Source organism: Sinocyclocheilus grahami, unplaced genomic scaffold, assembly GCF_001515645.1.
Source record: "Sinocyclocheilus grahami isolate Dianchi unplaced genomic scaffold, SAMN03320097.WGS_v1.1 scaffold70.1, whole genome shotgun sequence".
Classification (NCBI taxonomy): Eukaryota; Metazoa; Chordata; class Actinopteri; order Cypriniformes; family Cyprinidae; genus Sinocyclocheilus; species Sinocyclocheilus grahami.
Window position 1 is genome coordinate 1753931 of NW_015505249.1, and position 14628 is coordinate 1768558.

At 35.2% G+C, this 14628-nt stretch overlaps 1 protein-coding gene across 1 annotated transcript in view; it reads left to right on the top strand.

Moving 5' to 3' along the window:
- Positions 1-14628, top strand: part of LOC107585444 (integrin alpha-9-like) — a 103978-nt gene that overhangs the window by 32718 nt on the left and 56632 nt on the right. Inside the window, exons 12-16 of the mRNA XM_016272461.1 lie at positions 890-980; positions 2188-2233; positions 2353-2507; positions 5083-5243; positions 8902-8905. Coding sequence (XP_016127947.1) covers positions 890-980; positions 2188-2233; positions 2353-2507; positions 5083-5243; positions 8902-8905 — 457 coding nt within the window. The remainder of the gene's footprint in view (positions 1-889; positions 981-2187; positions 2234-2352; positions 2508-5082; positions 5244-8901; positions 8906-14628) is intronic.

Genomic DNA, 14628 nt, shown 5'->3' on the forward strand with positions numbered 1-14628 from the left:
CTTTTATGAAGCCCCACCCTCAGAAATAGGCGATGGGCTCTGATTGGTTAGCTAACCCAGTGTGTTGTGATTGGCTAAACCGCCTCTAGTGCGTCTAAACGTCCCGCCCCTCACCTCAGTAGCATGTGCTCCGGTTGTATTGTAAACAAAGGCGTCATTAGTATCGCTTATCAGTTTGAGCCGGATTGAGAAGCAGAGGATATTTTTGAAGAGTATCGTGCAGAACCTGTGCAAGCACGGCTTTTAATGGTAGGCCTATGTTTTTTGTTTGTTGTTGTCTCATACTTTTAGATACGCTGTTATTTGTAAATGCTGCTTATGTTAGCTTTGAATCTACGGTTTTATCCTGATTAAAGCTTTAATACAGTACGGCAACTGCCATGTATAACGCTTCTCATAGCTATGTGAAAATAAGTGTGTAAATGGAACAGTTCATTGTTGGAGCTGAGCTGAAAGAGAGAGAGAGAGAGAGATGCAGAGCAGGGGGATATTTATGGTGCTATTGAGCTTTACTTGTGTCTGTATTAAAATAAATCCGAAAGATTGGTTTAGTTGGCAGTGCATCACTTGTTTTATTGAGAAACCTTTTAGCTCATGCAGTTTAACAGTTTGATTGATGGATAACTAGAAGGTCCAGATGGAATCCACTGGCTTTTGTGCTTTTTCTGTTCTGATTTAGTTGGAAAAATGCCTTAAATGGAGCTGAGAGTGCTACACTGATACTACTAGCTGATCAAATTAGCTAAAATATTTAATAAATGAATGTGGGTGATGGGGAATGTGTAGAACTACGTTGCGTTCAGAAATCTATGGATGTTTTATTAATGATTTGGTCTGGCGTTTCTGATTAATTGATGTGATTTTTCTCTCTCACCTGGATCGTATGCAGAGATTGTCTGGGCGAAGCATCAACCCCACCCTCCAAATGTTCGGCCAGTCAATTTCCGGCAATGTGGACATGGATGGAAATGGATATCCAGGTTTGGCTTTGCTTTAGACACTTGGCTAGTTCTGCTCGAATGAACACTGAGAATGTTCCGAATTAACTAGATCAAAACCGACCACATTCAGTGAGAAACCTCGACGGGTGCCAGACCACTTACATTGGCCTTCTGCGATCTCCGCGTAAAGATGGGAAACATGTAACGTTTTTACCGACCTCCAGTGAGTTTATTCCATTCTGGAAACCTCTAAGCATTAAAATTGAATGTGTAACTTATGACATGAGTGATTCGTCACAACATGTGATCCAAAGTGACTGGACTTGTGATGTGAAAACGCCCAAAAGATGCTTCTCATCTTTTTTTACATCCACAGAAGGCTGTTGTGTAAGACGGGATTAATTATATGATGGAGAATGTTCCATTCTGCGCTAATCCTGGGAATGTAGATTGAGTGTTTGTTTAATTTTCTTAACCATTCTTTGACACATTCTGTCTGCTCTGATTTCATAGTTCTGAGGCCAGCAAGCATTTTGTTTACAGCATTCCACAGTGGACACTGTGATTAAATAAAATGAGAGAAAATCAAACAAAGAAGGCTTCATCTTTTACTAAAAAATAATTGCTTGATCGGTGTCATATATATCAGTTTGCATGTACAATACTTTAAGATAAAATACGTTATTCCATTAGAGTTTACTAATTAGTGGTCATAATGATTTGTACACAACCCTATGTAATGTTCTGGTGACCAAGCAAAACCCTGCACTTACAGAAAAAAAAATATTGAAAAAATATTAATGATTAACTACATACTATTATAGTGTTTATTCATATTTTGAATGTATTCATTATTCTGAATATTTTCAGAATAACATTCATTCTGAATGTTTTTATTTTAATTTTAGTTTGTTTTAATCAATTTGTTTTGCTCTTTTGGCACTTTTATTAATTAAAATATTGAATTAGATTTTTTATGCATTTTTTAACATTTAAATTAATATTGTATAATATTATTTACAATTACAATTACAACGCTGGATTGTACCTTTAGAGGTACAACAGTTTGTCATTGGGTCATCCCAGAAAGTTTACTCTGAAGGAATGTAATAGTGCTAAAAGTATAGTTTTTGCACACCTTTTCTAACAGCATAGCATCACAGGGTTTATATAACAGTATAAAAGCATGTAATTATTCTTCTAAACTTTATTTCTAAAACTTTATCCTTTTTTTCCCTTTTTTCAGATGTGACGATAGGGGCGTTCATGGCTGACAGTGTGGTTTTGTTAAGGTAAGCTGTGCACTTCTGATCCAGCAAAAGCTTGTATTTACATCAGTTCCTAGTTGATGTTCTCTGATAATCATCCATTCAGATGTAGCTTTGACCTTATTTGCTGTTGCTTGTGACAGATCCAGGCCGGTGATCTCTGTGGACGTCTCCATCTTCTTGCCCGTCTCGATAAACATCACAGTACCGCAGTGTCACGAGGGCCCTCCGCATCTCAACTGCTTCAACGTCACCGTCTGCATGAGCTTTCGTGGAAAACATGTACCTGGCCACATAGGTGAGCCACTGTGGAATTATTATTATTGTTTTTGGGCTTTTTTATTTTATTTTATTTTATTTTATTTTGATGTTTAATTTAATTACATTTTAATTTATTATTTTATTTTTATTGTATTTTTTATTTTATTATTATTTATTTTTATTATTTAATATTTTATGTTATTTTATTGTTTGATATTTTATCTTAAATTTTTTTTAAATTTCGTTTTATTTTTATACAATTTAAAAAAATGTAATAGCATTTTTTGTTTATTTGTTGTTCATTGTTACACATTTAACAACACTATATGTATAATCGACAGGTGTCTGCATACACTCTAAACCCATAACTAGATAGTCTTGATAACTCTTGTTTTTAACTGAACCGCTGTCTTTTCGCTCTCATGACCCGTGGTGCAAACAGCCCTGAACTGGAGGTCAGTGCATGTTCTGCTGACCTTTATTTCACTCTATCAACACGCAGACGTGCCTAGAATAGACTATTATGAAATATCATCAAACGTTAGATACAAAAACAGCAATGCACTATGGATCACTTTTGGCCCTCCCATAATGTTGAGCGATCTCACCAAATGCACTTTTAAAACTGCTCAGAAAAGACTTGTTTTTCATTAAATCTAGTTTTGTTTCTGATATGTTGCCTCTAGCTCTATTTTTGTCACTCAACTCAATGAGCTTGACTGCATGTGTTTGTTTAACTTGACAAGATGGACACCGTGCAGCCACAGGGATTCGCTGCGAATGGCCGCTTGCTCAACTTTTGGGCGTGGCCACTGCTCGCTGAGTGGGTGTGGCCTTATGGGAGATGGAGTAAATAAAGGGGGTGTTACATAATGGGAGGTTTCTGGGAAGTACAGAGCACTAGTGTTACTCCACTTGGCACCAGTGTTGGAAAGTACTGCAGCACCTTGTGTCTGGGTGACGCCCTGGTTCTGTAGGCTGTAGTGCACTCATGGTGCGCTCACAGCTGGATGTATTAAGACAACAACCCCTGCATTGGTCCAGGAGTCCGATCATTACAGTGACGCCCTGTGAGAGCAGCAGGGTAATAATAGCTCTTACTCAGCTTCAGGATCGGAGCAATGGTCCCGCAATTACACATTTGACCTCATCTGGGTGAATTTCACAAAAACTGAAGAAATTCATCAGGTTGTGGAAAGAAAGCAGCTCTTTCTGGGGCCGCGTCCAAGAGTTCTGTGTTTTTGATTGGCACCAGTGTTGGAAAGTACTGCAGCACCTTGTGTCTGGGTGACGCCCTGGTTCTGTAGGCTGTAGTGCACTCATGGTGCGCTCACAGCTGGATGTATTAAGACAACAACCCCTGCATTGGTCTATCAGTGACGCCCTGTGAGAGCAGCAGGGTAATAATAGCTCTTACTCAGCTTCAGGATCGGAGCAATGGTCCCGCAATTACACATTTGACCTCATCTGGGTGAATTTCACAAAAACTGAAGAAATTCATCAGGTTGTGGAAAGAAAGCAGCTCTTTCTGGGGCCGCGTCCAAGAGTTCTGTGTTTTTGATCAATTTCTGTTTTTTGGAAAAGCCTGTAGGTGTAGATGGATGCATCTCACCGAAGAGCTGTCTGGATCGTATTTCATCCCAAAACCAAAAGAACAAAAAGTAATTATATTTTGCATAATAAAGAACTTAAAACATGTTTACAAGATTCAAGATTGTTATGTGTCACGTACACAGTTATATAAAGAATTGCAAGTACATATTTTTTAGACATTAAACAATTAAAAGCCCAAAGTTCATTTTTTGACATTTTCATGACAATTCAACACATTTTCTTTCAGTTCTTATGTCTGTAATGCAAATCTCATTATTATAATATGAAAAAATATATTATTTGAATTGTAAAGTACAATTGTAAGTACACATCATAATGGTATTTGTTGCAATAAATTAAATGTTAATTTAAAACTAAATCAATACATTTTAACTGCATTACAGTAATGAGAATTTACTTATTTATTTTTATTTTATTCATATTCTTCTATTTATTTTTTTCTTTTATTTAATTTTTTTAACTAGTAATTCATTCATTCATATTTTATTTTCCATTCATTCATTCATTAAATCAATAAATTTTAATTTTAATTTTCATTCATATTTTTTATTTTAATTATTTATTTATTCATTCATTCATTCATGAGCCACACATTCATCAGTGCATTTTGTGTTTTGTTTCATTCATTTTATATTTTATTTGATTATTATTTTTTTAATATATTTTGGGATGAAATATGACCCACACATTTCTTAATGAGATTTATCAAGACATTTTGAACCATGTTTTTCCTACATGCCATTGCCGTTTTCTCACACTTCCAGAAATTAATCACAAACATTTAACTCTTGGACGTGGCCCCAGAAATGTTCTTGTACTGTTTTCTCTCATTTCCACGACTTTGACAGTGGGAACTTGACATCTTACTTGACGTTGTTTTTAAATCCCTAAAATTGCCCTGGAATGCTTCTGATAGTGAGTTTTGAAGCGGACCGTGTTTGAGAGATGTTTACACATTGTTGTCTTACTGAACTGTGGGTGTCTATTTTTCTCCTCAGAGTTGCTGTACAATCTAACCGCAGATTCAGATAAGAGACACAAAGGTCTGCCGCCGCGGGTGTATTTTGGAAACGGTGGAGAGCAGACAGTTGCTGTAAGTCAACGTTTCAGCCTGGAGATCAACCGACAGCAGTGCCATCAGTACACGTCCTTTGTGAGGGTGAGTTTTCCTCTGATATTCCAGAACTTCATGCTCCGAAGGTTCAGGCTTCTGGGATTTGTCCGTTAAACTCAACATGAAATCAAACTTTATTCTGTTTACTTCCGTAATACATGTTCCTAGTCTTATTGTGCATCATTCACTCATGCATGTTATCCCAAAGAATAAATCTTTCATAAAGCACCGCCCTGCATCTTATTTGCTGAATGCAATACTTGTTTCTTTCTAATTTTGCGATGCTAATTACAAAAATTGTGCTCGTTTTGCTCTAGCACATCATAATTTATCACAAAATATGATGCATTTTGTTGCATTTTTGCATTTGACAGCCATTTTTAAGGTGAAGAAGTCTTGTATTATCTCTTAATCACAGAAAAACTGACACAGAGACATGATTCCCGTCTTCCTCTGAGCCAGTTTGTTCAATTCTCAGCCCATTTTCACATGTGAATGATTCTGAAGACATTATTTTATGCATAATCCCAGTTTCCACTTTTTTCACTCCTTTGCAGATTGCAATTTAAATGACACATTTTGAATATTGAAACTTTTGACATATGACTGCTTTTGTTATTTTGATAAGTGCATTATAGCTGATACATATATCATTTGAAAAATTATAATTTATAAATATATAATTTGTAAAATATAAGTTATGGGATATTTATAATTCAGCATCATTGAATTAGATAATATTAAGGTTTTTTTCTGCAAATGATCTGCTTTTTTTCAATAGTTTAGTCTTACAAAATAACAGATTGATGTTAATGTAGTATTTTTGTTATTTTATTTATTCATTCATTCATTTTTCAGATTAACGTGGAAAAATTTGGCGTGTAAAAAAAAAGAAAACATTTTAACGCAGATTAATGTCAATGCAGTAATTCATTTTTATTTATTTATTTATTTTTTTATTCATTAATTTTTAAGATTAATGCTAATGTAGTCAAATTTGGCATGTAACACCCACTTATAAAAATACTTTCAATTCCTGATATAATAAAATACTTTGTTTCTCATTGATTATACCATTTCATAGGGAATTATGTCATATTACGAAAGTAAATGGCTTGTGAATGCCATTTTATGTTGACTTAAACGTGGCCGTTGTCATAGAGGTCTCAGTCTGGATGTATCAGCACCACAGAATTCATGCTGGTCCATGTGATGTTGTTTACACTTGTCCTCAACTGACCCGCTGTTTTTCTCTCCCATGACCTGTGCTGCAAACAGCCCTGCGCTGGAGGTCAAGCAAACTTTATTGCTGAACTTTATTTTACTCCATCAACATGCACCAAATAAGTCCATGTGAATTTTTCTGTAATAGCTTTGAAACTGTAGTCTTTATTTGTTGCTGGTTGGAGAATGACTCTTGTGCTGTATACTGAAGCCATACGAGAGATTTGAGCGACCAAACTGTGTTGCTATTTACTGCAGTCTTGCCCTCAAAGGACGTCAGACATATCCATATGTTTGTTTCCGAGTGGGAGCTCAAAAGAGAATTTCGCTAAGTGACCTATAATAAAGTCTTGCTATCAAAATGAAACACCCACCATCAGGTGACAAACAGCTACCTTTGAAATGCGGCGCTCTTAATGAGAGACCTTGTTTCGCGACTCTGTCGAGAGACAGTCGTCATTGTGGCCGCACAGTTGGGCTCTTGTTGTCTGTCTTCTGGTAATAGGCTGCTATCCCGGCATTCGGTCACAGCGTCAGTATCCTCAGGGCGACGTGGAGCTTGAGCTCTTACAAGGAGGCCCACACAGAGCCTGTAAATTTCACTGGCACTGCTTTATGAACCTCTGCAGGCCACTTCTCCATAGGGGAGCTTCTTACAGGAAGGTTTCGCCCCATACCACGCTCCTGTTTTTGCTTTATATGGAACAGCGCATGATACAAATATGCATTAACCAGCAACATACAACCAGTGACAATAGAGTGCCGGGTTACTCAAGTACATTCACACATGGTTTCCTTTTGCAGCTTTAAGACTGATGAGGGTCATTCTACAAAACTGTGCCTTTTGTGTTCCTTCATTAACATAGGCGTAAAAATTACTTTAAAACTGAATGGCTAGCACTTTTACTATGCGTATTTTGAGGTAAAACTATGTACAGTGTATATATACTGTATTTAATTAAAATGTGTATATATATATATAAATCTGCAAGAATGTCAACAATTCTGTGTTTTTCTGTCAATATGGGGTGCTGTGTGTACATTAATGAGGAAAAAAATTAACTTAAATGATTTTAGCAAATGGCTGCAACATAACAAAGAGTGAAAAATTTAAGGGGGTCTGAATACTTTCCGTACCCACTGTATGTGTTTATATATGTATGTATGTACGGCTCGTTAGCTCTAGCATTCTGCCCGCTTCAAATCAGACACAGAGATAAAATAGTGCAGTAAGACCACATTTATTTGAATGAATTATAGCATTTATTTGAATGAATTATTGATTGAGAGAGACAGACGGAGTCTATGACAGTTGTGTATGTGAATTACCTGCGTCTGCGCATCTCTCACTACAAACAATGAAGCTGTTTAGTTACTTCTAAAACAGCAATTTTGCCACCTCGTTGCTGAGGAATATAATGTAGCGATCCAATATCTAGGCTGTTTTATGAATAAATGTCACGGGGTGCGCTGACAATATGTTTCTGTGTGTGCGCAGCGCGATCTGCAATCTCTCTTTCTCTCACTGTGTGTGTGTATGTATGTGTGTATGTGTGTATGTGTGTGTGTGTGTGTGTGTTATATATATATATATATATATATATATATATATATATATATATAGTATACTACCATATATATTAATTAATACAAAACATTAAATATTTATTATTTTTCTTTATTTTTGAATACCATATAATTTGTTTTAACATTTTTAAAAACATTTAAAGAATTATATTTATATATTTTTAATCTTTCTTTTTATTATTTTTATTATCAATTTAAATTACTTTTTCTTTTTTTTCAGCACTATGTCTTATATTTTGTTAGGTTTGTCAGCAGGGGACAGTTTTCTAAGAAGTATGTAGTGTCAGGACCTTGAGCAAAAGCCTTTAAAAATCTTTATACAATGACCCTTAAATGTCCTGCTTGAACTTTTAAAGTTCAATGAATGTATCTGTGCTGTAGTGAAGTGGAGATGTAATGCATCTTGATATTTCATCTTGTTTGTAGGCAATGCTGATTTGTGTCCACATCTGTCATTGTGTGTGTACATTTGATCAAACACCCTACAGTCTCTTTCTCAGGCCCTAAATAATCAGAGCGCTGCTTGTTTATTGCATCTTTTTCACTTGTGGTCTAATGAGTCAGCATAGTTTATTTGACATTTAAGTGTTTTGAAGCAACTGTGTTGGACCAGGGAATCACAAATACAGGTATATATGTTTAAATGGCTGGTTAACGTGTGATAATTTGAACTTAATGTTGTCAAAAGGTTGTCCTCGTGTTCTGGGTGGGCAGGCAAATCTCACTGGGTGATCCTTAATGGATCAAGCAGCATAAACAGCCTTCGTCTGAAGTAAAGACACTCATTTATCTGGAAGGCCACACTTGTTTCGGTAGATTTGACGTGAATCCTGTCTGTCAGTGGAGGAACTGCTGTGCCTTGCTTAAATTACAGTCGGAATGTCCCACAAAGAAAGGTTTACAAGTGTTTCCATCCAGGTGGAGTCTTTATTAGCTCCATGTGGAGAAAACTGCTGTCTTATCTGTTATCCTCTGGTATCCACTACTTTTTTTAGTGGTGCTTTGGTGTGTATCTCATCCCACAACACTTTAGACGGCGTGTTTTGCATGTGCAAACATCTCTCACGGTTTCTTCAGAACATGTAAATCTAATCCGATATTGAATTTGCAGTGCTAATTTTAGAATGAATTCAGTTATACTCCAACGTACACAGTATGCATAGCAATGGTATAATCATAGCAAACACTTAAAGCTTAGTCTGAAGTTAATTGACCTTGTTAGCGCAGCTTAGAATTAACCTGTCAGCCGTATGGAAGTGAGATGTACTTTTATTGCATGGTATTCTTTGTGCGTTTGTGAGAACTGTTTGCATTAGCAGGGCTGTTCTGTTTAAAGTTTGTGTAAGAAAAGTATCTGTGCTTATGACGGGTTTTAAGATTGTTTAAACTGATCATGCCATGCATGGCTTTACTGCGGTTTTATTATGAATATTGTCAGGACGTTTTTGTTCGCACTGAGCAGTGTAGCAGCTCATAATTACACTAGCATTTACCTTTGGGGTCTGTACGTTTTTTTTTTTTTTTAGGCTTAAGAAAAAAGTCTCTCTCTCACCAAGGCTGCATTTCTTTGATAAAAAATGAAATATTATTATAATTTAAAATACAATGTAAAAATGTAATTCATTCATGTGATGCAAAGCTGAATTTTCAGCATCATTACTCCAGTCTTCAGTTTCAGATCCTTCAGAAATCATTCTAGTATGCTGATTTGCTGCATTATTATTATTATTACTATTATTATTGTTGTTGTTATTATCAATGTTGAAAACAGTTGTGCTGCTTCATATTGTTGTGGAAATCATATTTTGTTAAATTAGGAAATGGACATCATTTATTTGAAATTTTTGTAACATTTTAAATGTCTTTAATGTCACTTTTGATCAATCTTTGTTGAATAAAATTATTAATTTCCTAAAAAAAAAAAAAAAATCTTACTGACCCCAAACTTCTCAATGTATTTTATGTACAACTAGCTTGCTGACTTGATTAGTGAATTACTATAGTGTACTGTTTAGGGTGACTGTCATTGCTTATTAGATACTTTACTATAAATAGTCAATATCCAAAATTATGCAGATAGAAATGTACAGATTCACTCTGAATAATGCTTAAAATATGAATGGTTGTTTCCACCACGGATACTTTTTTTTTTTTAATTCCGACTTTTTATCTCACAATTCGGACCGCAAAGAATAAAAGTTGTGGGATAAAAAGTCATTATTATTATTATTTATTTATTTATTTTTTAAAGTCAGAATTGTGATGCATAAACTCAGAATTGCAAGATATAAACTCACAATTCTGAGAAGAAAAGTCCGAATGGTGAGATATATAACTTGGAATTGCGAAAAAAGTCTGAACTGTGACATCATGCAAGTACCATTTTTTTTAAATGTATCCATTTTATTCCAAAGATAAAAAGTCATTATTATTATTATTTATTTATTTATTTTTTAAAGTCAGAATTGTGATGCATAAACTCAGAATTGCAAGATATAAACTCACAATTCTGAGAAGAAAAGTCCGAATGGTGAGATATATAACTTGGAATTGCGAAAAAAGTCTGAACTGTGGCATCATGCAAGTACCATTTTTTTTAAATGTATCCATTTTATTCCAAAATTCAGTCTTATTCCAAAATTGCAAAGTCAGAATTTAGAGAAAAAGTCTGAAAAAGTTGCAATTAGCCCTTTTTTTTTCTTTCTTTTAATCCTTTGGCAGAAACGGGCTTCGATACGAATTCCCATACCAGCTAGTTATATAAGCCTTGTATCAGTTTGTCAAACAACACTCAAATATGTTCCAAAACATGAGTGTGTTTGTTCTGTCGGCGAGCTCAAAGCAGCTCAAATCCCCCGTCATCAAGCGTGATTTGGCTGCAGTCCCGAGGGCCAGTCTGCATGACTATCCTCTCATTTATCCGGGTGTTAGCATCCCCCGCATGAAGCCAGGACCCCCACTCACTAGCTGAGGTATGCTAATGGAAACCAGCTGGCTCTCCACTGCTTCTCCGGAGGGAACCTTCACTAACACTAGTAACGTCACAGCAGTCCTGGAGCTGCTGTTGTGTCAACTGGAGCTCTTTCTCTGGCCCCTCGCTGACATGGAGCTGAACACGTTCACACTCACTATAGTTCACTATATTTAGTCACGCAGACATTACAGGAGAACATTTCGTTGGATCTTTGACTTGATTTAAGAGAGATCTGCATAGACTTTTATTTTGTTAACCTTGGTTTCTGAATAAAGTAAATACCTGCTGATTTAGGGCAAGTTGAGGCCAATGAATGTGATATTTCTATTGGCAAATCCTTTTTTTTTTCTTTTTTTTTTAGTTCTTTCATGAAATCGACCTTGAAATGGGATTTGGCATTTGATTGACTTTAAAATCTTTATTGAAGTCTTATTGGTCGTCACATGACCGGGCCATTTGGATTAGCTTGCGTAAATATTTCTGACAGAGATATTAAGTGTGCAATCACAGTTCGTTTTGCTTTTATGTGCTGGTTGAGGGTGAATATCTGAAATATTTGAGTATTTTCTTTGAATGGTATAATATTTAGCATAACTACTATACTTAAAATATTAATATTTGCAGTAAAACAAAGTCTGTTAAGAGAGTGTAAAATAGTTTTTAAATTGTTTATTAAAATATTTTTGTATATATTTATACTGTATATACATATATATATATATATATATATATATATATAGTGTAATATTTATATTATTTATGCGTAATATAACAAAATATATTATTAAAACATTTAAAATCTGTTCAATATTAATGTTTGCAATAGAACAGTGTCTATTAAGAGTGTACAAAAGTAGCTTTTCAAAGTTTTTGTCTTTTTAATAATATTCAATGAAAAAATATTCAAATATTTTAGATGATCTCACCTCTAAACAGCACATAAATAATATAATATTTATATTAATAATAATATACATAATATAACAAAAAATGCAGACTTGGTATACGCTCTTAACAGATATTTTGTTACTGTGCTACTACAAATATATATATATTTATATATATAATTTGAATAATTTCTTACTCCTTCACTGTTAATATTAGTGTTTGCAGTTGAACAATGTCTGGTAAGAGTTTTTAAAATAGATTTAAAATGGTTTATTAATATATTTTTGGATATATTATGTATAATTACTATAAATATTAGAATATATAGACTATTTATTTGATACCACAATAGTAGACTGGCTTAAATAAATTTGTATTGAAAATGAATTATATCAGTCCATCCATAGACCGACTAAGACTAGCTTCAAAGTGGCCAAATAGATATCTGTCGAACTCTATAATAGACTTGTGTTTATCTTTATTCTGTTTTATCCCCAAACAGACACAGTCAGTGAGACGGCCTGCAGCACTTCCTGTTTAGGGAGGTTCATTGCATCACAATCCAGAATTAGATGTGATTTAAGCAGATGATGTTATGTACATTTAACATATTCTGCTTCTCCAGAGCCCTTCCTGTGCTCACTGAGGTTAGAAAACTTTGTAAAACCCCTGCATCTTGCCAAAGGAAACCAGCATCTACAAGAGCTTCTCAAAATCTAGTAAATAGTCTAGTTATAATTTCCCCCTTTGGAATTGGAGGCATTACGTAATATATTCATGTTGATCATTTTAAACATGTTTCTATTGGGACGGGTTATGGAATATCATACCAGACTGCCAGATGTTCATTCTTTGGTTATTTTTAGCTAGATAAACTGCATATGTGGTGCACTAGCACCTGAGAGCAAGCGGGCAAACGTTTTTTCAATGTTTTCTGATCATGCTGGATGTCGGAGTTTGTGGATGATGTTGCCGGAAAAACTTTTAGAGTTGAGTGGAAGATTCGGCTGGATTCTTGGCTTACCATTGCCACCCTCATGCCATTCACCATTCACTTCATCATCTCATGTCATTTTCACAATCCGTGATTCATGTTTTTTTGTGTTTTCTTCTTGGCACTCCATGCACGATGGGTTGAAAAACTGCATGGGTGGATTTTCCATATTGCATGTACAGGGTTGAGCGTTGAAGCGAGTCAGGCCAGGTTTAAATGTCCATGCTGAAGGATGAGGCATTAGAGGCTTCAACACTCAAATGAGCAGAAACCAGATGCAAGGGACAAATCTATTTCCTGTGTTATTGTGACGGCCACACACACTGTTTTCTCTAGTAGAAAGGAACTATCAGAGAGCGTTTTCTGGATGGTTTGAGTAGATTAGTAGAGCAATAAATGGGCCCGAATGCCTACACAGAAATCATTGTAGACTCAGCTTTATAAAGAGTATTTTGTATGAATGTAATATATGATATATTATATTGTGTATTATAATATTTAAATGGTTTTAGAATATATATAATATAAAATAAAATAAAAATATATTTAGGAAGCATTTTAAAACTAGTTTAAAAACTCAATTATATAATATATCATATTATAATATACATAATGTTAAAGGGGTCATATGATGCTGCTAAAAAGAACATTATTTTGTGTATTTGGTGTAATGAAATGTGTTTATGCGGTTTAAGGTAAAAAAAACATTATTTTCCACATACTGTATATTATTGTTTCTCCTCTATGCCCCGCCTTTTTGAAACGCGTCGATTTTTACAAAGCTCATCGGTCTGAAAAGCGAGGTGTGCTGTGATTGGCCAGCTATCCAGTGCGTTGTGGGGACATAATTATGGATTATAATGACTTATACTGTCTTTTTACGCGTTGCGTTGCATCGCGCCGCGTAAACATAAAACCATGTCTGCATTTGTGATCGGAGAAATGACAAACAACAAGCCCTACTCTACACTGCCCAAAAAACTCACTGTAAATATATAAAATATATAAACTCTTTAAATATAAAAAACGTACTTACAGTCTTTGAGTCAGAACAGCCGGCATTGTAGTCTACTCTCCCAGGATCAGAAAACAGTCCTCCATAAAATGTGCTGCACACATTTGAATATTTGGGTTGAAGGGTTCTGGAACAGTGTTGTAAATACCACTGATTTCTAGTCGTGTCCATTATTGGAAGAACAAACAAAGTAGTTTCGCTTTCACAACGAAACAGCGTCACACACGGCGGCCTAGAGTGAGCAGAGGCCAGGGGCTAGTGTGAGGAATGACCGGAGGGTTAGAGTAAGCACAGGCGGCGGGCTTGAGAACGGCGCGGCCGGCGATTTCGACGAAGGAGCTTCCGGAAGGACATGTGACGACTCCGGGCTGGACTCCGCTTCGTCCACGGTGAAAGCCGATCCGGCGATCCACAGCGCAAAGTTGTAGTATTTCCTCAGCAACCAGCACGGATCAGCTCCAGGCATGACGAAGCAGATATCGTCCTCTTTTGGAAGACCAAACAAAGTAGTTTCGCTTTCACGAATTTCAACGAATCACACAGCGTCTTCACGACATGGAGGCGGCAACAACAATACTACAGAAAATACAAAAATGCAAGTATATAAAAAAATTATAAATTAAAAAACACAAAAACTAAATAAAAATGTAAACTATTTTAAATCATTTCAGTTATATTACATATAATATAATATACATAAAATAACATAAACAAAATACAATTTTATATATATATATATATATATATA